The 22,439-nt window shown below is 46.8% G+C and overlaps 1 protein-coding gene across 2 annotated transcripts in view; it reads left to right on the top strand.

Annotated features, from left to right (window-relative positions):
- The window catches only part of KREMEN1 (kringle containing transmembrane protein 1), a 131,558-nt gene extending 110,310 nt beyond the window's left edge, over positions 1 to 21,248 (top strand). For both annotated transcript variants that reach the window (XM_075568063.1, XM_075568064.1), the window contains 4 exons: positions 4,498 to 4,830; positions 16,584 to 16,745; positions 18,212 to 18,296; positions 20,153 to 21,248. In XM_075568063.1, coding sequence (XP_075424178.1) covers positions 4,498 to 4,830; positions 16,584 to 16,745; positions 18,212 to 18,296; positions 20,153 to 20,312 — 740 coding nt within the window. In that variant the 3' untranslated portion in view covers positions 20,313 to 21,248. The remainder of the gene's footprint in view (positions 1 to 4,497; positions 4,831 to 16,583; positions 16,746 to 18,211; positions 18,297 to 20,152) is intronic.
- The last annotated feature ends 1,191 nt before the right edge of the window (positions 21,249 to 22,439 follow it).

The raw sequence follows: 22,439 nt of genomic DNA, 5'->3' as shown, positions 1-22,439 counted from the left end.
TCCATATATACGCACACACAAAGAAATGTGTGTGTATATCTATATCCATATATACGCACACACAAAGAAATGTGTGTGTATATCTATATCCACAGTGGTTGACAAATCACCCAAAAATCTACTCGCCGAACCAAAAAATGTACTCGCCACCGTGTCCCGCCCCCAATCCCGCCCTGCTTGGTGTCGGCCATGAGGAGGTCGCCACGGGGTCAAATCCAGTCGCCACGGGCCAGTATTTTAATGGATTTGTCGAACACTGTATATCCATATATACACACACACACACGCATATTTTTATATCTATATATATTGGAGTCAGGAAGGAATTAATTTTTCCCCTTAATGGGGTTTTTTGTTTGCCTTCCTCTGGATCAATAAGTAAGTATAGATATAGGATAAAGTATCTGTTCTCTAAATTTAGCATAGGTTGAACTTGATGGATCTATGTCTTTTTTCAACCTCATCTACTATGTAACTATGTAACTATATATATGTCCTCCTCGGCACCCCCTGCATGACAATACATGGGGACCGCAGAAGGCCGGAGCCTGTGTGAATTTTTCAGAGGGCCTCCTGAACTTCATGAGTTCACAGCCACATGGGAATGTGGTCTAGAGATCCCTTGATTTTTGGTAAACATTTGCTGCTTGTTGTTTTGAGCCTGTCACAGGACTGGCTGTGAGAACAAAGCAGCGCAGTCTGGTAAGCGCCAGTGGGAAGGTCATTGTGTACTCAGAGGTCAAATTGTGAAAGAACATTTGAGGAGAAGGAGACAGCTGTGGTCAAAAACGCCCACCGTTTGCGGGAAGTTAAGCATGTGGGTCTGCATTTAGACCTTGGTACAGAGCCGTGAAGGCAGAAGTATGGAAGCAGAACAAACGATTGTTGTCTCATGTTTAGTGGAAGTGGGTGGAGTGCAGAACACTGAATTATGAGTATGTTTTCACGGGCTCTGTGTGGTTTTTGCTCCGTTATTCTCTAGTGGTCTCCTTTGCCAACTATCATTTCCACCTGAGCGGGCAACCTCTGTGGACCTTTCCTTTCTTTTCAGTTTAGACTGGAAGTTAAAAAGGACTCCACTTCTGGTCATATTGCAAGTAGCATTTGATCAGATGTGTGTATGTGTGTATAGAAAACAACAACTGGAAGGCTCTCCACACATACACCTGGAAGGCTCTGCGCACATATACCTGAAGGGCTCTCCGCACATACACCTGGAGGGTTCTCCGTGCATACACCTGGAGGGTTCTCCGCGCATACACCTGGGGGGTTCTCCGTGCATACACCTGGAGACACTTGGAGGGTTCTCCGCGCATACACCTGGGGGGTTCTCCGTGCATACACCTGGAGGGCTCTCCGCGCATACACCTGGAGGGTTCTCTGTGCATACACCTGGAGGGTTCTCCGTGCATACACCTGGAGGGCTCTCCGTGCATACACCTGGAGGGTTCTCCATGCATACACCTGGAGGGCTCTCCGTGCATACATCTGGAGGGCTCTCCGCACATACACCTGGAGGGCTCTCCGTGCATACACCTGGAGGGTTCTCCGCGCATACACCTGGAGGGCTCTCCGCACATACACCTGGAGGGCTCTCCGTGCATACACCTGGAGGGCTCTCCGCGCATACACCTGGAGGGCTCTCCGCGCATACACCTGGAGGGCTCTCCGCGCATACACCTGGAGGGCTCTCCGTGCATACACCTGGAGGGCTCTCCGCGCATACACCTGGAGGGCTCTCCGCGCATACACCTGGAGGGCTCTCCACACATACACCTGGAGGGTTCTCCGCACATACACCTGGAGGGTGCTCCGCGCATACACCTGGAGGGCTCTCCGCGCATACACCTGGAAATTAAATCAGCAAAAAAAAAATGTTAAAAATCAATATGAGAAAGGTCCAAGTTACACGACCGAGACGGCGATCATATGTAATAAAAACTATCACCTTTTGCAAAAATATTCTATGAGTGCCGATTTTTGAACTTGTGTGTGTGGAGATTTTTATTTATATAAAACTGGTGTGTTTATATATAATGTCATATAAAAATGTACCACCCCCCCGCAGCTAGTCCACACACAGCCCGTAATGTGTTTGTTTGGTCAGAATTGTTGTCTCTGATTTCCTCTGGCCGTTCCCTTATGTCGGATGTCACTGTATTTTCAATGAGTTTGCACAGCCAAAGCCCCCCTCTGTCCCGCTCCCCTTCTCTTTATTGGTTGTCTGATAAGGACAGGGGGGGGATGGGGGAAAGGAAACACTTGATTGACAAACACTTCTCCATTCAAAGACCCATAAGAAATTCAACTTTTCCCCAAAAAAATCAAACAGACAAATCTTTGCTCTTAGCATGGTTAGATTGGTTTAGTGACGCCCTTGACACTGTTAATCTCTTCACATAAGTATGTTTCCTGTCCGGCTATGTGATGTGGCGCTTTAACTACAGAGTCAGCACTAACCTGTCTGCAGTCAGACGGTCTGTAACGCATGGTTGGCCCCTCTGGCAGGGAAAGGGTTAAACACCCCTGATTATATGTGATTTTAAAAGTCCGTCTGTTCCTGTTCTGTCCCATTCTGGAGACATCTGTGAGATACTGCAGGCAGAGAGAATAAGTGTACGTTTCCGTACACCTCACCGGCAGTTAGCGCCCCGTCAGCCATTAAAATAACCCTCTGGGGGATTCATTATCATTTCCAAGCACACTCTGAGATGCCAGGACCTCTGAAGCATGTCTTCACACTGACGCCGGTACGCAAGTCTCTATGGTAGTTTGCAATGTGGAGCATTGAGAGGACACAGTATTATTTTCATGCTCACATCACAGAAAGAGCTGTGCCCAAGGTCAGGGGAGCAGGTAGACGTTATAAGGAGGAGTGAAGAGCATTAAAACTGCAGACCAAGCAATATCCTACGTGGGCTTTTTAAAAATAAATCAGTTCTGTACTATGAGAAAATACTTGTAGCATTTCTTTTTTTTTATATATATATAAACAACTCTGAATGACATTTTTAATGTATTATAATGTAACAAGCATTTTTTGTTTCTATAGCAACCATTTACAAAGTCACACCCCCTTCCTCTTCTGAAACAGGCTCTGGCACACCCCTTTTTGAGCCCTGCCCTGTCTCTAGCAGTGCACCAATTGTATCTAGTGACTGCCTGGTCACATGATCTTCCCACAGAACTTTGCATCTTTGGTCCTCTTCTGGTGCACTGACAGCCATTTAGTTAACCCCCGAGCCGAGTCTTCGCCGATCGATCACAGGAGAACGGATCAATTGGCAACTTAATTAATTACTTATCATTGTGGATTGTATTGGTGCACATATTAAAGGGGAAGGGGGGGACAAAACCCGCCAGCTTAGACCGCTGCTTTAATATGTACAGTTTGGATTCAACAAAGTATGGGAGGGAAGCGTGATTCAGAGACAGAGAAGTGCAAGAACAAGAAGAGGTCATCGTTGAAGTGGGAGGGTGGCAGGCGAAAGGGGAATGTGAGGTCTTCACGGGGAGGCTGGTGGATTCGTGGAATAGACCCCCAGCAGAGGGGGAAGGGGCTAACACAGTAAGGAACTAAGCAATGTTTGGGATGGACATGGGGCTAGACAACGATGCGGCTATGACTTCTTTAAGTCATTAAAATGACTATTTTGTCTTCTTGGCGTGCTTGACTTTTGCGCTTTAGAGATTGTTTTATCTTGGCCGGGATATGGTCAGTCTCCGCAACCTCTCTTATCTTTGCTTATGCTTTATTATAGGGAGGGGCAAACTGTTCCTCTGCACCGTCCTGCCTACTCTCCCCCCCCTCTCCTGTTCACCGGCGTCAGACTCCGTAAGCACCGCGCCCCCCCCCCCCCCCCCCAGATAATCTCGGGACCCCTACTTTGTGCGCTCCTGCTTTATTAGACCCTTTGCTGGCATCTGATTTATTTTCCTAAATAGTAAAGCAATCCAGGTCTGAGGTTCTACAGCAGACAGGGACTGGTCAGACCGGGGTCACACGGTTCTTATCTGCTGTCAAATTCTACGTTTAGTAACCAGTGGCGGACTTACAAACCCGCCGGCCGTACGCACTTACCTTGGTGCCGCCTGGGCCGCTGCTCTCTCCTTCTTCAGCGTCGCAACGTGAAATCACGCCACGACATCACATGGCTTTGCGTTGCCATGGTAACATGACGGCGCAGCGTCATTTGATGTCTGGACGTCACATTACCATGGCAACGCATCACCATGTGACCTCACGTTCCAATGCGAACGCGACGCCATGTGACACCGCAATGCTGGAGGAGGGCGGCACGAAGGAGAAGGTGAGAGACTTTTACGAGGCCCCACACTCTCCCCCGGCAATCAGTGGAGGGTGGGGGGGTGGGGAGCGGGGCCTCTGTACATGGGGGAAGGAGGAGGGAAATTTGCCACCCCAAAATGTTTCATAACGGAGTGACGACCACAAAGACATTTTGTAGCGTTGACATATCTTCTGTTCTATCTTCATAGCACTGATCGGAGCCTGCGGTGGAAATTATACCATGGACTCTGCTGTCATCTACTCCCCAGATTTTCCAGACACGTATGGAACGGGGAAAGCCTGTTATTGGACTATTCACATCCCAGGAGCTTCTCTACTTCATTTCAACTTCACCTTCTTTGACATCAAGGACGCTCGAGATATGGTGGAGCTATTGGATGGTTACACTAAGCAGGTTCTGGTGCGGTTTGATGGAAGGAACCACCCATCGCACTCCTTCAACATCTCACTCGATTTTGTCATCCTGTACTTTTTCTCTGACCGTGTTAATCAGGCGCAGGGGTTTGCTGTTGTTTACCAAGGTGAGATCTCTCTGACCCCTCATACAGTAAGCTCTGTTATTACATATTGCGTATATATCCTGTATAGATGTATCCTGTGGACTGGATCTCAGAACTTTGGTGTTATGAAAATATATATGACAAGGCTGAATTTAGAAAGGTACATAAAAGAAAACTCTGATTTGAGAAAAGAACACGTGAGTTCTGCACTATTACAGCAGCAGTGTGAGTTCTGCACTATTAATGCAGCAGTGTGAGTTCTGCACTATTACAGCAGCAGTGGGAGTTCTGCACTATTAATGCAGCAGTGTGAGTTCTGCACTATTAATGCAGGAGTGTGAGTTCTGCAATATTACAGCAGCAGTGTGAGTTCTGCACTATTAATGCAGCAGTGCGCGTTCTGCACTATTACAGCAGCAGTGTGAGTTCTGCACTATTACAGCAGTGTGAGTTCTGCACTATTAATGCAGCAGTGTGAGTTCTGCACTATTAATGCAGCAGTGTGAGTTCTGCACTATTACAGCAGCAGTGCGAGTTCTGCACTATTAATGCAGCAGTGTGAGTTGTGCACTATTACAGCAGCGCGAGTTCTGCACTATTACAGCAGCAGTGTGAGTTCTGCACTATTAATGCAGCAGTGTGAGTTCTGCACTATTACAGCAGTGTGAGTTCTGCACTATTAATGCAGCAGTGTGAGTTCTGCACTATTAATGCAGCAGTGTGAGTCCTGCACTATTAATGCAGCAGTGTGAGTTCTGCACTATTACAGCAGCGCGAGTTCTGCACTATTAATGCAGCAGTGTGAGTTCTGCACTATTACAGCAGCGTGAGTTCTGCACTATTACAGCAGCAGTGTGAGTTCTGCACTAATAAAGCAGTGTGAGTTCTGCACTAATAAAGCAGCAGTGTGAGTTCTACACTAATAAAGCAGTGTAAGTTCTGCACTAATAAAGCAGCAGTGTGAGTTCTGCACTATTACAGCAGCAGTGTGAGTTCTGCACTAATAAAGCAGCAGTGTGAGTTCTGCACTAATAAAGCAGCAGTGTGAGTTCTGCACTAATAAAGCAGCAGTGTGAGTTCTGCACTGTTACAGCAGTGTGAGTTCTGCACTAATAAAGCAGCAGTGTGAGTTCTGCACTAATAAAGCAGCAGTGTGAGTTCTGCACTAAAAAAGCAACAGTGTGAGTTCTGCACTAATAAAGCAGCAGTGTGAGTTCTGCACTATTACAGCAGCAGTGTGAGTTCTGCACTAATAAAGCAGCAGTGTGAGTTCTGCATTATTACAGCAGTGTGAGTTATGCACTAATAAAGCAGCAGTGTGAGTTCTGCACTAATAAAGCAGTGTGAGTTCTGCACTAATAAAGCAGCAGTGTGAGTTCTGCACTATTACAGCAGCAGTGTGAGTTCTGCACTAATAAAGCAGCAGTGTGAGTTCTGCACTAATAAAGCAGCAGTGTGAGTTCTGCATTAATAAAGCAGCAGTGTGAGTTCTGCACTATTACAGCAGTGTGAGTTCTGCACTAATAAAGCAGCAGTGTGAGTTCTGCACTAATAAAGCAGCAGTGTGAGTTCTGCACTAATAAAGCAGCAGTGTGAGTTCTGCACTAATAAAGCAGCAGTGTTAGTTCTGCACTAACAAAGCAGCAGTGTGAGTTCTGCACTAATAAAGCAGCAGTGTGAGTTCTGCACTAATAAAGCAGCAGTGTGAGTTCTGCACTAATAAAGCAGCAGTGTGAGTTCTGCACTATTACAGCAGCAGTGTGAGTTCTGCACTATTACAGCAGCAGTGTGAGTTCTGCACTAATAAAGCAGCAGTGTGAGTTCTGCACTATTACAGCAGTGTGAGTTATGCACTAATAAAGCAGCAGTGTGAGTTCTGCACTATTACAGCAGCAGTGTGAGTTCTGCACTATTACAGCAGCTGTGTGAGTTCTGCACTAATAAAGCAGCAGTGTGAGTTCTGCACTAATAAAGCAGCAGTGTGAGTTCTGCACTAATAAAGCAGTGTGAGTTCTGCACTAATAAAGCAGTGTGAGTTCTGCACTAATAAAGCAGCAGTGTGAGTTCTGCACTAATAAAGCAGCAGTGTGAGTTCTGCACTAAAAAAGCAACAGTGTGAGTTCTGCACTAATAAAGCAGCAGTGTGAGTTCTGCACTATTACAGCAGCAGTGTGAGTTCTGCACTAATAAAGCAGCAGTGTGAGTTCTGCATTATTACAGCAGTGTGAGTTATGCACTAATAAAGCAGCAGTGTGAGTTCTGCACTAATAAAGCAGTGTGAGTTCTGCACTAATGAAGCAGCAGTGTGAGTTCTGCACTATTACAGCAGCAGTGTGAGTTCTGCACTAATAAAGCAGCAGTGTGAGTTCTGCACTAATAAAGCAGCAGTGTGAGTTCTGCATTAATAAAGCAGCAGTGTGAGTTCTGCACTATTACAGCAGTGTGAGTTCTGCACTAATAAAGCAGCAGTGTGAGTTCTGCACTAATAAAGCAGCAGTGTGAGTTCTGCACTAATAAAGCAGCAGTGTGAGTTCTGCACTATTACAGCAGCAGTGTGAGTTCTGCACTATTACAGCAGCAGTGTGAGTTCTGCACTAATAAAGCAGCAGTGTGAGTTCTGCACTATTACAGCAGTGTGAGTTATGCACTAATAAAGCAGCAGTGTGAGTTCTGCACTATTACAGCAGCAGTGTGAGTTCTGCACTAATAAAGCAGCAGTGTGAGTTCTGCACTAATAAAGCAGCAGTGTGAGTTCTGCACTAATAAAGCAGTGTGAGTTCTGCACTAATAAAGCAGTGTGAGTTCTGCACTAATAAAGCAGCAGTGTGAGTTCTGCACTAATAAAGCAGTGTGAGTTCTGCACTATTACAGCAGCAGTGTGAGTTCTGCACTAATAAAGCAGCAGTGTGAGTTATGCACTATTACAGCAGTGTGAGTTATGCACTAATAAAGCAGCAGTGTGAGTTCTGCACTAATAAAGCAGTGTGAGTTCTGCACTATTACAGCAGCAGTGTGAGTTCTGCACTAATAAAGCAGCAGTGTGAGTTCTGCACTATTACAGCAGCAGTGTGAGTTCTGCACTAATAAAGCAGCAGTGTGAGTTCTGCACTATTACAGCAGTGTGAGTTCTGCACTAATAAAGCAGCAGTGTGAGTTCTGCACTAATAAAGCAGCAGTGTGAGTTCTGCACTATTAAAGCAGTGTGAGTTCTGCACTAATAAAGCAGCAGTGTGAGTTCTGCACTAATAAAGCAGTGTGAGTTCTGCACTAATAAAGCAGTAGTGTGAGTTCTGCACTAATAAAGCAGCAGTGTGAGTTCTGCACTAATAAAGCAGTGTGAGTTCTGCACTAATAAAGCAGTGTGAGTTCTGCACTAATGAAGCAGTGTGAGTTCTGCACTAATGAAGCAGTGTGAGTTCTGTACTAATAAAGCAGCAGTGTGAGTTCTGCACTAATGAAGCAGTGTGCGTTCTGCATAATAACGCAGCAGTGTGAGTTCTGCACTAATAAAGCAGCAGTGTGAGTTCTGCACTAATGAAGCAGTGTAAGTTCTGCACTAATGAAGCAGTGTAAGTTCTGCACTAATGAAGCAGTGTGAGTTCTGCACTAATGAAGCAGTGTGAGTTCTGCACTAATAAAGCAGCAGTGTGAGTTCTGCACTAATAAAGCAGCAGTGTGAGTTCTGCACTAATAAAGCAGCAGTGTGAGTTCTGCACTAATAAAGCAGCAGTGTGAGTTCTGCACTAATGAAGCAGTGTGAGTTCTGCACTAATAACGCAGCAGTGTGAGTTCTGCACTAATGAAGCAGTGTAAGTTCTGCACTAATGAAGCAGTGGGAGTTCTGCACTAATGAAGCAGTGTGAGTTCTGCACTAATAAAGCAGCAGTGTGAGTTCTGCACTAATGAAGCAGTGTGAGTTCTGCACTAATAAAGCAGCAGTCCGTGCTGACCTATTTACTTTCAGATCTCTTCTGGCCCTTTTAACCTGAAGCACCTTTCAGGAGATACTGGGGCCTATTCTAGTAGCTTGAATAAGTGACTTATTGAGCATTTTGGGCACTTCTGTAGCTATTCACAGAGCTTCGATAACATGCCAAACTTGCTCAAAGTGCTTCTCCCCGATGGGTAGCTCTCCCGCAGACACACCGTGCGGAAGCTGAAATAATGCGCAAACTCGCATTTCTTGAAATATCAAGCTATTCTAGTGGCTCCGAGACGCACATCGCGACAGCAACTCGCACGTTCTGATCTCGCCGCTGGGATCCGCGAAGTGACTCCGAAGAAAAAAATATTTGTACTGCATCAGATTCAAGCCGAGAGTCTCCGGAGCTGACACGCATTAATACCAGCTCCGGAGACCCCCTGCTTCAATACTGTGTTATTTAAATTAAAACAGTGCGATCGCCTGTAAGAGCTGTGCAGGGAGAGGCTGCTCTCTCTGTGCAGGGAGATCGCCTGTGAGAGCTGTGCAGGGAGATGCAGCTCTCTCTGTGCAGGGAGATCGCCTGTAAGAGCTGTGCAGGGAGAGGCTGCTCTCTCTGTGCAGGGAGATCGCCTGTGAGAGCTGTGCAGGGAGATGCAGCTCTCTCTGTGCAGGGAGATCGCCTGTAAGAGCTGTGCAGGGAGAGGCTGCTCTCTCTGTGCAGGGAGATCGCCTGTGAGAGCTGTGCAGGGAGATGCAGCTCTCTCTGTGCAGGGAGATCGCCTGTAAGAGCTGTGCAGGGAGAGGCTGCTCTCTCTGCAGGGAGATCGCCTGTGAGAGCTGTGCAGGGAGATGCAGCTCTCTCTGTGCAGGGAGATCGCCTGTAAGAGCTGTGCAGGGAGAGGCGGCTCTCTGTGCAGGGAGATCGCCTGTGAGAGCTGTGCATGGAGAGATGCAGCTCTCTCTGTGCAGGGAGATCGCCTGTAAGAGCTGTGCAGGGAGATGCAGCTCTCTCTGTGCAGGGAGATTGCATGTAAGAGCTGTGCAGGGAGATGCTACTTCTCTGTGCAGGGAGATCGCCTGTGAGAGCTGTGCATGGAGAGATGCAGCTCTCTCTGTGCAGGGAGATCGCCTGTAAGAGCTGTGCAGGGAGATGCAGCTCTCTCTGTGCAGGGAGATTGCATGTAAGAGCTGTGCAGGGAGATGCTACTTCTCTGTACAGGGAGATTGCCTGTGAGAGCTACGCCCTGAAGAAGTAGTTAATTCTACGAAACTAGTTGGATGTAACATTCTATTGCCTTATATCTGCTTACATTGGCCTTTGTCTATGTATTGGCCTGTCCTGTTTTTATTTCATCCTGTGTGCTGTATTGGACACTTGTGAGAGACTTTGTAAGACTGTTCAAACTTCCCTATTGAATCCACCACTGCTGTGTAGACAGTGACGTCATTACACAGCGTCCCGCGACGGAGCGGCATCGTGGCACGTTGAGGGCACCCCAGCAAGCTGCGTTTTAACCTCTGTGCAGAGGATACACCTGCCGAGGTACAGGAGCAGCTTCATATCGGCCAGGAAGCAGGAGCGATTTCACCGAGCCCCAGTACCAGCTGCTGAACCTGGCTGCATGAAGGGAAATCCCCTTGGGAGTGAAAAACTGACGTCCTGCCCCAGAATCAACTGAGCTGCAGCAGCAGAGGGAAGCAAGCACCTGAATCTACAGCTAACAGCTGCCGAGTGGTAAACAGTGTGATACACACTACATGCCTTTTACCAACTTTTTTCATGTACGCAGATATATTACCCCCTTTTTAATTCTATAATATATTGTTGAATTTGCTTCACTATTTGGCGTTGTGCGCTGTTTTCTTTTGTTTCCATTCTCTTAGTGTGTGTGGGGTGCTGAGCCACCCCTGCGTTTACAGCTTCAGACGCCATTATCCCCAACACGGTTATGTGGCACTTATTATTTAATGTATAATTATCTCACTGTGGGAGTTGTGGTTTAATTTTTTATAAAAAATTTTTTATCACTAAATTGATGGTATAGTCACTGCACTGTATATATATATATATATATACATTTAAACTTTATAGGTAGTTAGGTAGTAGCGCACAGTTTTGTTTTTTGTTTTTACTGTGAGAGCTGTGCAGGGAGAGGCGTCTCTGTGCAGGGAGATCGCTTGTAAGATCTGTGCAGGGAGATGCGGATCTCTCTGTGCAGGGAGATGCGGATCTCTCTGTGCAGGGAGATGCGGATCTCTCTGTGCAGGGAGATGCTGCTTCTCTGTGCAGGGAGATCGCCTGTAAGAGCTATGCAGGGAGATGCAGCTCTCTCTGTGCAGGGAGATCGCCTGTGAGAGCTGTGCAGGGAGATGCAGCTCTCTCTGTACAGGGAGATGCAGCTCTCTCTGCAGGGAGATGCAGCTCTCTCTGTGCAGGGAGATCGCCTGTGAGAGCTGTGCAGGGAGATGCAGCTCTCTCTGTGCAGGGAGATCGCCTGTAAGAGCTGTGCAGGGAGTAGCAGCTCTCTCTGTGCAGGGAGATCGCCTGTGAGAGCTGTGCAGGGAGATGCAGCTCTCTGTGCAGGGAGATGCAGCTCTCTCTGCAGGGAGATGCAGCTCTCTCTGTGCAGGGAGATCGCCTGTAAGAGCTGTGCAGGGAGTAGCAGCTCCCTCTGTGCAGGGAGATCGCCTGTAAGAGCTGTGCAGGGAGTAGCAGCTCCCTCTGTGCAGGGAGATCGCCTGTAAGAGCTGTGCAGGGAGTAGCAGCTCTCTCTGTGCAGGGAGATGCAGCTCTCTGTGCAGGGAGATCGCCTGTAAGAGCTGAGCAGGGAGATGCTACTTCTCTGTGCAGGGAGATCGCCTGTAAGAGCTGAGCAGGGAGATGCAGCTCTCTCTGTGCAGGGAGATCACCTGTAAGAGCTGTGCAGGGAGATGCAGCTCTCTCTGTGCAGGGAGATCGCCTGTGAGAGCTGTGCAGGGAGATGCGGCTCTCTCTGTGCAGGGAGATCTCCGGTAAGAGCTGTGCAGGGAGAGGCAGCTCTCTCTCTGTGCAGGGAGATCACCTGTAAGAGCTGTGCAGGGAGAGGCAGCTCTCTCTGTGCAGGGAGATCACCTGTAAGAGCTGTGCAGGGAGATGCAGCTCTCTCTGTACAGGGAGATCACCTGTAAGAGCTGTGCAGGGAGATCGCCTCCTGAGAGCTGTGCACGGAGATGCCTCTCTCTCTGTCCAGGGAGATCGCCTGTAAGAGCTGTGCAGGGAGATGCGTCTCTCTCTGTGCAGGGAGAGGCGGCTCTCTCTGTGCAGGGAGATCGCCTGTGAGAGCTGTGCAGGGAGATGCAGCTCTCTCTGTGCAGGGAGATCGCCTGTGAGAGCTGTGCAGGGAGATGCAGCTCTCTCTGTGCAGGGAGATCGCCTGTAAGAGCTGAGCTTGGAGAGGCGTCTTTGTGCAGGGAGATGCAGCTCTCTGCAGGGAGAACGCCTGTGAGAGCTGTGCAGGGAGTAGCAGCTCTCTCTGTGCAGGGAGATCTCCTGTGAGAGCTGTGCAGGGAGAGGCGTCTCTCTCTGTGCAGGGAGATCGCCTGTAAGAGCTGAGCTTGGAGAGGCGTCTCTGTGCAGGGAGATGCAGCGGTAGGACACAAACGTGGGTTTGGCATCGAGGCTGCTGAATAGGCGCTTGGAATAGTAAGTGCCTGGGAGGTTTAAATGGAGATCCCCTAGAGCAGCCCATGGTTACCATGGTAACCTCAGAAGCTAGAGATTAAGACAATCATACATTTTAACACTGAACAAAACATGTAAAAATGAAATGTTCAGGGGGCAAAATACTTTATACAAGTTTCTGTGGAGGCCGCCGCGTTAAAGAGAAATGCGGGGAGTTTATGTTATGAAGACACAGCATAAATATTGGAGTAGTAAATATGAAACAGTATATACAGTATATACAGTACATACAGTGCATGCATGTCGCAAATCAGCGGACACAGTGCAGACTGAAACCCAAGAACTGCAGCGCAGAGACGGGCGGGACCTCTCACAGCGCCTTCTCCTCGGCACAACGGGTGCTGCGTTAGTGAGCTAGCACATTTCCATAAAGGAGTAAGGCACCGATGTGAAACCTGTAATACCGCGGGACCCGTTCGGGAGAAGTGGGGATTTTTTGAAGACTTCAATACATTTTAAATGAACCAAGACATTTCTGTATAGGTTTTATTGGGCCCAATGTAATACAGAGAGAACATTGGTACTGCCCAGTTAGGAATGCATCAACGTCACTTACTGTACTTCCAGGCGAGGCTCACCTTTACCTCGCCCTCTCAGTATGAGTACGAGGGACATTGTGTGAAGGGTGGAAATCTCTACACACTATTACACCTAAAGAACTTTCTTGTTCATCTATTATAAGGTATCCCAACCTGCTGTGCAGCGAACCGGTTTGCAATAAGGAACCAAAACAGAGACCATTCTCCTTGTGACAGGAACACCTGGAGCGCTGACATTGGGCCTACTTCTATCATCTTTAAAGGCTGTGAATTCCTGTATCACAGGGGTGTCAAACTCGGTCCTCAAAGGCCACCAAACAGGCCAGCTTTTATGGATATCCCTGCTTCAGCACAGGTGGCTCAATCAGCTGAACCATTGGTTGAGCCACCTGTGCTGAAGCAGGAATATCCATAAAAGCTGGCGTGTTGGTGCCCTTGAGGACTGAGTTTGAGAAGACAATAGGGACCCGTTTATACGGTATGTTTTAACAGCTGCACAAACTGTATCACACAGTAGCAGAGCGAGTCCAGTACCACGTATCCGTACCACGTATTCGTACCACGTATCCGTACCATGTATCCTGCTGGAGAATCTCAGTCCCATCCAAGGTGTAAACTTTCTCTTCTAATTGAGAGTATTTTCTACTGTGAGAACCATTACGTTTTTACATTCTCCTCCTACCTATAAAACAGAGAGAGACAGCTGCATAGGACCCTATTGTGTGGTATCCGGGAGCTTCCGTAAGAAGACTCCCAAACGATCCCATGGTAAATAGAACTTGCGCATTCCAGGTAATCAGCCGAGCATTAATATTTGCCTTTAAAGTCCCACCTGGTGTCCTTTGCACAGGTCCGTTGCCATGGATATCACGTCGCTTTAATAAACAATGCGTTCGCGGAAGAGACGGAAGATTCCTCGCCCCTGAGAGCTGGTTACTGGAGCCATTTTCACATGGCCTTTGATAACAGCACTCGATTGGAGAAACTTTTAAGATGTTGTACTATAATATTATCGGGTTACTGTACATTTTGCAGGCACAATACGTTTGTAACCCATAGAACTTACAGTCTACTTTTGGTGCCTAAAGCACAGGGAGATAAAGTGACTTGCCCAAGGTCACAAGGAGCCGACACCGGGAATTAAACCAGGCTCCCCTGCTTCAAAGTCATTGTCTTCAGTCAGATCCTTTACATACTAAGCTGCTCCTTCAGCCGTTACTCACTGGGCCTCTCCTTCAGCCCTTACTCACTGAGCCTCTCCTTCAGCCCTTACTCACTGGGCCTCTCCTTCAGCCCTTACTCACTGAGCCTCTCCTTCAGCCCTTACTCACTGGGCCTGTCCTTCAGCCCTTACTCACTGAGCCTCTCCTTCAGCCCTTACTCACTGGGCCTGTCCTTCAGCCGTTACTCACTGGGCCTGTCCTTCAGCCCTTACTCACTGGGCCTGTCCTTCAGTTCTTACTCACTGAGCCTCTCCTTCAGCCGTTACTCACTGGGCCTGTCCTTCAGCCCTTACTCACTGGGCCTCTCCTTCAGCCCTTACTCACTGGGCCTGTCCTTCAGCCTTTACTCACTGAGCCTCTCCTTCAGCCCTTACTCACTGGGCCTGTCCTTCAGCCCTTACTCACGGAGCCTCTCCTTCATCCCTTACTCACTGAGCCTCTCCTTCATACCTTACTCACTGAGCCTCTCCTTCAGCCATTACTCACTGAGCCTGTCCTTCAGCCCTTACTCACTGAGCCTCTCCTTCAGCCTTTACTCAATGAACCTCCCCTTCAGCCGTTACTCAATGAGCCTCTCTTTCAGACCTTACTCACTGAGCCTCTCCTTCAGCCGTTACTCACTGAGCCTCTCCTTCAGTCTTTACTCACTGAGCCTCTCGTTCAGTCTTTACTCACTGAGCCTCTCTTTCAGCCCTTACTCACTGAGCCTCTCCTTCAGCACTTACTCACTGAGCCTCTCCTTCTGCCCTTACTCACTGAGCCTGTCCTTCAGCCCTTACTCACTGAGCCTCTCCTTCAGGCTTTACTCACTGAGACTCTCCTTCAGTTCTTACTCACTGAGCCTGTCCTTCAGCTCTTACTCACCGAGCCACTTATTCAGCCCTTGCTCACTGAGCCACTCCTTCAGACCTTACTTACTGAGCCGCTCCTTCAGCCCTTACTCACTGAGCCTCTCCTTCAGGCTTTACTCACTGAGCCTCTCCTTCAGCCTTTACTCACTGAGCCTCTCCTTCAGCCCTTACTCACTGAGCCTCTCCTTCAGCCCTTACTCACTGAGCCTCTCCTTCAGCCTTTACTCACTGAGCCTCTCCTTCAGCCTTTACTCACTGTGCTTTTCCTTCAGCCTTTACTTACTGAGCCGCTCCTTCAGCCCTTACTCACTAAGCCTCTCCTTCAGACTTTACTCACTGAGCCTCTCCTTCAGTCTTTACTCACTGAGCCTCTCCTTCAGCCCTTACTCACTAAGCCTCCTTCAGCCCTTACTTACTGAGCCTCCTTCAGCCCTTACTTACTGAGCCTCCTTCAGCCCTTACTCACTGATCCTCCTTCAGCCCTTACTCACTGAGCCTCCTTCAGCCCTTACTCACTGAGCCTCCTTCAGCTCTTACTTACTGAGCCTCCTTCAGCCCTTACTTACTGAGCCTCCTTCAGCCCTTAGTCACTGATCCTCCTTCAGCCCTTACTCACTGATCCTCCTTCAGCCCTTACTCACTGAGCCTCTCCTTCAGCCCTTACTCACTGAGCTGCTCCTTCAGCCCTCACTCAGTGAACCTCTCCTTCAGCCCTTACTCACTAAGCCTCCTTCAGCCCTTACTCACTGATCCTCCTTCAGCCATTACTCACTGATCCTCCTTCAGCTCTTACTTACTGAGCCTCCTTCAGCCCTTACTTACTGAGCCTCCTTCAGCCCTTACTCACTGATCCTCCTTCAGCCCTTACTCACTGATCCTCCTTCAGCCCTTACTCACTGAGCCTCTCCTTCAGCCCTTACTCACTGAGCTGCTCCTTCAGCCCTCACTCACTGAGCCTGTCCTTCAGCCCTTACTCACTGAGCCTGTCCTTCAGCCCTTACTCACTGAGCCTCTCCTTGTCAACAAGAGTTTGAACAGGCAGACCCTCCCCTCCCCCCGATATCTCCCTGACAAGAGTAGGTGGGATAACAGTACAGAAACACTGGGTTAAAAAAACACTCCCCTATTCAGAGGCTCCTAGAATGCAATATGCAGTTTGTTTAAAGACAAAATTAAGCCAAATATTTGGTTGTATCATGGTTAGATTGGTTTAATGACACCAATTAGATTGTTAGCTTGTTTACAAAAGGTTGTGATAGGTTATCTCCATGGTATTGCAGCTTTACGGTAATCTTTCTGCCCAGTATACATGTACATACCAACATTAATGGACCAGCGTGAAAACCAGCATGTCACCAGCTCAGCTGATCTCCTGCTGGTGGTGATAGAGATGGCGGTAGAGGAGAGTTGCCTGTAATAAATTGGCATGGGCCACCAGAATAGTGAATATGTAGTAAACCTATTGCCAATATAGATTGCCTCCTGATCAGCTTTGGTTTCCTCTTCTCCCGGCAGCATTTAAAGAGCGACATGTGGAGAAACTCAAGTTACACAGCAACCAGTCACAGACAGAACACATCACTCAAACTACCAACCTCAGCATCAACGCAGCGCGCTCTTCAAAGATCCTCTACGTTATAACGACAAGCCCGAGTCGCTCAACTGGACACGCGCCCGGTAAGAACCCAATCAAACTAATGACGTAGGTACGGATTCTGTAGCGAGAGATTCGGGGAGAGTTGTATTCATCTGCTTCACTGCAACAAATGTTTTACATTTTATTTCCACGTCCGATGCTGGGGGGGACGGACATTGCTGGGGGGGACATTGCTGGGGCGGGACAGGACATTGCTGGAGGGGATATTGATGGGGGGGGGACATTGCTGGGGGGGGACATTGCTGGAGGGGAGATTACTGGACGGGGACATTGCTGGACGGGACATTGCTGGGGAGGGACATTGCTGGAGGGGACATTGCTGGAGGGGACATTGCTGGAGGGGACATTGCTGGAGGGGACATTGCTGGAGGGGACATTGCTAGACGGGGACATTGCTGGAGGGGACATTGCTGGACGGGGACATTCCTGGAGGGGACATTGCTGGAGGGGACATTGCTGGAGAGGACATTCCTGGAGGGGACATTCCTGGAGGGGACATTGCTGGAGGGGACATTGCTGGAGAGGACATTGCTGGAGGGAACATTGCTAGACGGGACATTGCTGGAGAGGACATTGCTGGAGGAGATATTGCTGGACGGGGACATTGCTGGAGAGGACATTGCTGGACGGGGACATTGCTGGAGAGGACATTGCTGGACGGGACATTGCTGGAGGGGACATTGCTGGACGGGGAAATTGCTGGACAAGGACATTGCTGGAGAGGACATTGCTGGACGGGACATTGCTGGAGAGGACATTGCTGGACGGGACATTGCTGGACGGGACATTGCTGGAGGGGACATTGCTGGACGGGACATTGCTGGAGGGGACATTGCTGGAGGGGACATTGCCGGCATAACCATTGTTTGCCGCTCTAGCAGTTAGTTTAGGTTGAGATACTTTTACATGGACCCTTGTCCTGTGCATACAATTCAGAGATGACTACATCAATGGGACTCTTTGGTGATCCTTTTAAAGTGCTGCCTTTTAACCACCGAGTGCCAGGGGTGCAAGCAACGCATCGCTTTAGATCATAAGGGCGGCCAACTCCAGTCCTCAAGAGCCACCAACAGGTCAGGTTTGCTGGATATTCCTGCTTTAGCACAGGTGGTGCAGTCAACAATTGAGCCACCTGTGCTGGAGCAGGGATATCCTGAGAACCTGACCTGTTGGTGACCCTTGAGGACTTGAGTATGACCGCTCTTACTTTTAGATCAACATGAGATTTGTTAATGTATGAAAATATGAGCTTTAAAAATGTTACAGGTCTCTTCTGCGTGCATGGTGTCCAACGCTCGGACAATGTCACTTTCCCATGGAGAACACGTACACCGGTTTGTTAAAAGAAATGTGTGACTAATCTCTCTAGCTACAAATAAGCTCAATACCCTACGACAGGCCTGCCCTTATCCCAGCCGATTGTCACTGGTCTTTTATAGCACAGAAATAAGCAGTGTGATTAATTGTGCCCATTTTGCTTCAATAGGGTGGACAGTCTATGCACTTACAGCCCTCTTAATTTTGACCGTCATTGCTGTTTTGGCAAAAGCACTTCTACACCTAACTATGAAGTAAGTATATTGAAGTTGGGACAAGGGGGGGGGTGGGGGGTGTGTATTTAGGTAATTTAAAGCAGCAGTCCAAGATGCCATTTTAATTTATTTCCCCTTTAATATGTGCATCAATACAATCCACACAATGATAAGTGATTAGCTAAGTGTCTGATCGATCCGTTCTCCTGTGATCGATCGGCGAAGATTCGGCTCAGGGGGTTCACTAAATGGCTGCAGGAAGTATTGACTCGGTATCTGTGACTTTGTAAATGGTTGCTATAGAAACAAGGCTTGTTACATTATAATACATTAAAAATGTAATTCAGAGTTGTTTGAAAAAAATGTTCAAGTATTTTCTCATAGTACAGAACTGATTTTTTTTTTTTAAAAACACGTAGGATATTAGGACATTGCTTGGACTGCAGCTCTAACATAATTATTTCATATTCTAACATGCCAGCATCAAAGTGTAACCAGAATGTTTTCACACTTGTTGACCCGGTATATTCACAAGCCAAAAATGGACAGCAAGGGGTGAAATAATAATACCCACCTCGAAACCCGGGTTCATTATATAAGTCGAGTCCTTATATACTTGATACCTTGCTATTATGTGGGGACACGTTCTGAATGATGCTGTCGAGAGCTCGACCGCCATGGGTTACTAAATATTCTGCTCAACAGCTTAGCACCAGTTAGTAAATCTCAGACAATTGTTCAGCATAGTTTTAGACTGCAGTGTTAATGAAGGAGAACAGCAACTGGAGCTAAACGAGTTACTGTCACTCGTACTACTGCAAACTGGGCCCTCATAATATCAGTAAGGTGCTAACACTGGCCGTAACTTGGAAATGAAAGACAATACTAAGGAACAGACAGCGTTTAGGAGAGAGGAGATCTAATAGAACACACTCTGCCTCCACACAGCCACGGGCAAGAAGAGATCTCTTCCAATATAACATGCAATAAAGGGCTATCAGCACAGACTGCTTCTTCAAGAAGTCCCGGTATTATTGGGAAAACACCATTACAATGGTGGTAATGTACTTGACTTAAAGCCAAAACCTGTACTATAGTAAAAAAAAACAAAAAAGGATTGTGATATTATTTATGCTGTTACAGCAGAAAGAGAGACGGCCATTTAAAAATAATTATCCTGAAAAAAAATTAAAGATATGCAATTTTTAATTAAAAAAGGTAATTAATTGTTCATTTAAAAAGTAAAGTTTTTAATTTGTACCTGTAGCCATGACAATTATGTTTGCACGATAGTAGGAAATACTGTGGAATAGTACAATGTTTGACTTAGTGGGAAGAGGAAAGACTTGTGAAAATAGTACTGGTTGTTGATATTGGACGACCTTGTTGGGGTTCCAGCTCCATTTCCTTCTGACCGTAGGCAAAATGTGTTCTGTGTTCATCAGGCAACAAAGTTACGATAAGCTCTTTTGGGAATGGATCCTGGTGAATGCTATAATCAACCATTGCATATATTCTGCATTGTCTATCTCCATGCCACTGCAACCCTGTGCGTTAGAGAGAAAGATTGAGAATGGTGAGGTTACACAAAGAGAGAGAGACTCAAGTTTTGCAGCCAGGAGACTTTGAAATACCAACATTTGCCTGATTTGAATGTGCCATGGAATTACCTCTTTGGTATTGTAGGAATGTTAGCTTGTTCTCAATGGTCTTGTTAATTTCTATGATTAACAGAAAGACGAACAAGATTGCAAAAAATGTAAAATCTCCTAAAATGTGTGAAAATTGCAGCAAGCTCCACTTTGCAAATGTAGAAGGATATTCAAAATCAAAGTTTCCCATCTACGTACTTAGCAACCTTTTAACTGGCTTCTTCATACTTTTCTCTTTCCAAGGTCTCACAGACTGGCATCGGCCACCAGCCTAGACAATTGCCACAGAGGGTCTGCAGGAGAAATCTGGAGCATATTCTACAAGCCTTCCACATCCATCTCCATCTTCCCAAAGAAACTTAAGAGTCAGCATGATGATCGCAACCCCTTGGTGGGAGAATAAGCCCCTCTTGATAAAGACTTTTCAATACTGCAGGGCTACTTTGGGAGACTCCTGCCACCTCCATGCATAGACATCTGTCAAAAGACAATGATCAGCAGATGTAGACTGTTCTGCATTAACTTGGGCTTCCAGCTCAAGGTGGAGATGTTTCTACACCCTGGCACTATTGTTGTTCCAATGGCATATTCAACCATGAAAAGAGCATCCCTTGAACACAAGTCTGCATAGATAGTTTCTACCTGATCTAGCTAACTGCCCTTTGTCTATTTCAGGTCGAGGTGAACATGTGGTTGGGATGGAAAGAACCATAGCTTAATGCTGCAGGCATTACAGGCAATCATCCCTGATCTGCTCAGTGGGGTTTCCCATATTTTAAAGGGTGCCTAAAATATAAACCCTAATACCTTCCAGTCCTACTTATTTTTTTATTGTATTTATGAACTTCGAATTTACATATGGAGTACCAGAAATCGTCTGGTTTTCCCACAAACATCTGCATCATGGACAACTGCAGTGATGGGGAATTTTGTACTGTGGATAGCCTTGCATTTCCAAGTAAATTCTATACAACACAAAAGTGATCAGAGCTGAAACCATCTGAAAATGAGCCAAACTAGGAAAAGTTTCCGCTCTCGTTCACTGACGTTGTCTTCTACATAAAATAAATGGACACACGGGACTAATCCTCCAGGAAGACCTGTTGCGCTAGGACATGCGTGGGTTTCGTTAATGGGGCATGAATGGGTTACATCGTTTATGGGGCCACTAGAAATCTTTTTATAGCCCTGTCTTTGACAACTGGCATATGTATCGCCATTTAATTCTGCTCATTAGCCAAACTCAGGATTCTTCTTGTCGAATGCATTTGTTTTACATCATTGTCTTTCTTTGAAGCGTACTTTAGCTTTACCCATAAAAACCTTCTCCGTTAAAGTACCTGGCCCATGTCCTTGCTTCTTTATATCATGTTTTGATATTGGTTGGTTGGCCAATTCTATGTTTAACTGATCATCTGCCGACTGTAAAAAAAACAAACAACCACCTTGATTGAATGCATTCGTATACAATGTTTAACCTCCTCACTGCCAATGCATAACAATGCTTGCCAGTCCCCCTAGTACAGTGAGGGGTAACAGCAGCAATCGGTTCTACTCAGCACAAGAAATAAAGGTCTCCTTTCTTTTCACTCCTACCCAGTCCATTTGCTGCACTGTTTAGCAATCTCACCCTTTTTTTTTTTTGTCATTCTGTAATTTCAATTTGAAGACGTTGGTTGTTGAAAATTTGGTGAAAATTCCTCAAAAAAAAATAAGGAAATGAGAAACATATTAGTACAACACGGTGATAATAGGATTTTATTAATGTGCGTTGGGAGAATGCTGCTTTAAAGAGGCATTGCATGGTTTAACACAGATTGGGTTGGCGGGAGAGGACACATATAGTAGTACAAACGGGAAGTTGCCCACTGCCAGGGCCGCCATCTTTGTTTTGGGCGACCGCGCCTGGAAGGAAACTTCTACTCTGCCAGATCTATTACAAGTTGTCGGTAATGTGGGTGGATTCAAGCCATAATTATGACAAGTGTCTTGATGGTTTTAAACACAGGTTAGACCTCCTTTTTATTTGTAAAAATGTGAAACTTTGTATTTGTAAAGTGCTCTGGATAAAGACACACTATAAAAACATAATTATTATTCTTTTCTGCGAATACTTCAGTTTGGGTCGGACTGACGTTTTATTAGTCGTAGCTGTTGATTTCCCTGCGTTTAATAGCTTGTGCTCAATATGGGAAGAATATTTGTTAAGCCCCGAGCAAACTAAAACACCAGATTTATCAAAGAAAAGGATTCTAGAGGATGCAACAAAGAAAAGGATTCTAGAGGATGCAACAAAGAAAAGGGTTCTAGAGGATGCAACAAAGAAAAGGGTTCTAGAGGATGCAACAAAGAAAAGGGTTCTAGAGGATGCACCAAAGAAAAGGGTTCTAGAGGATGCAACAAAGAAAAGGATTCTAGAGGATGCAACAAAGAAAAGGGTTCTAGAGGATGCAACAAAGAAAAGGATTCTCGAGGATGCAACAAAGAAAAGGATTCTAGAGGATGCAACAAAGGAAAGGATTCTAGAGGA

This window comes from Ascaphus truei, chromosome 13 (genome assembly GCF_040206685.1).
Source record: "Ascaphus truei isolate aAscTru1 chromosome 13, aAscTru1.hap1, whole genome shotgun sequence".
Taxonomy (NCBI): Eukaryota; Metazoa; Chordata; class Amphibia; order Anura; family Ascaphidae; genus Ascaphus; species Ascaphus truei.
Note: the sequence above shows the minus strand (reverse complement) of the source record. Positions and strands in the feature narration are given on the sequence as shown.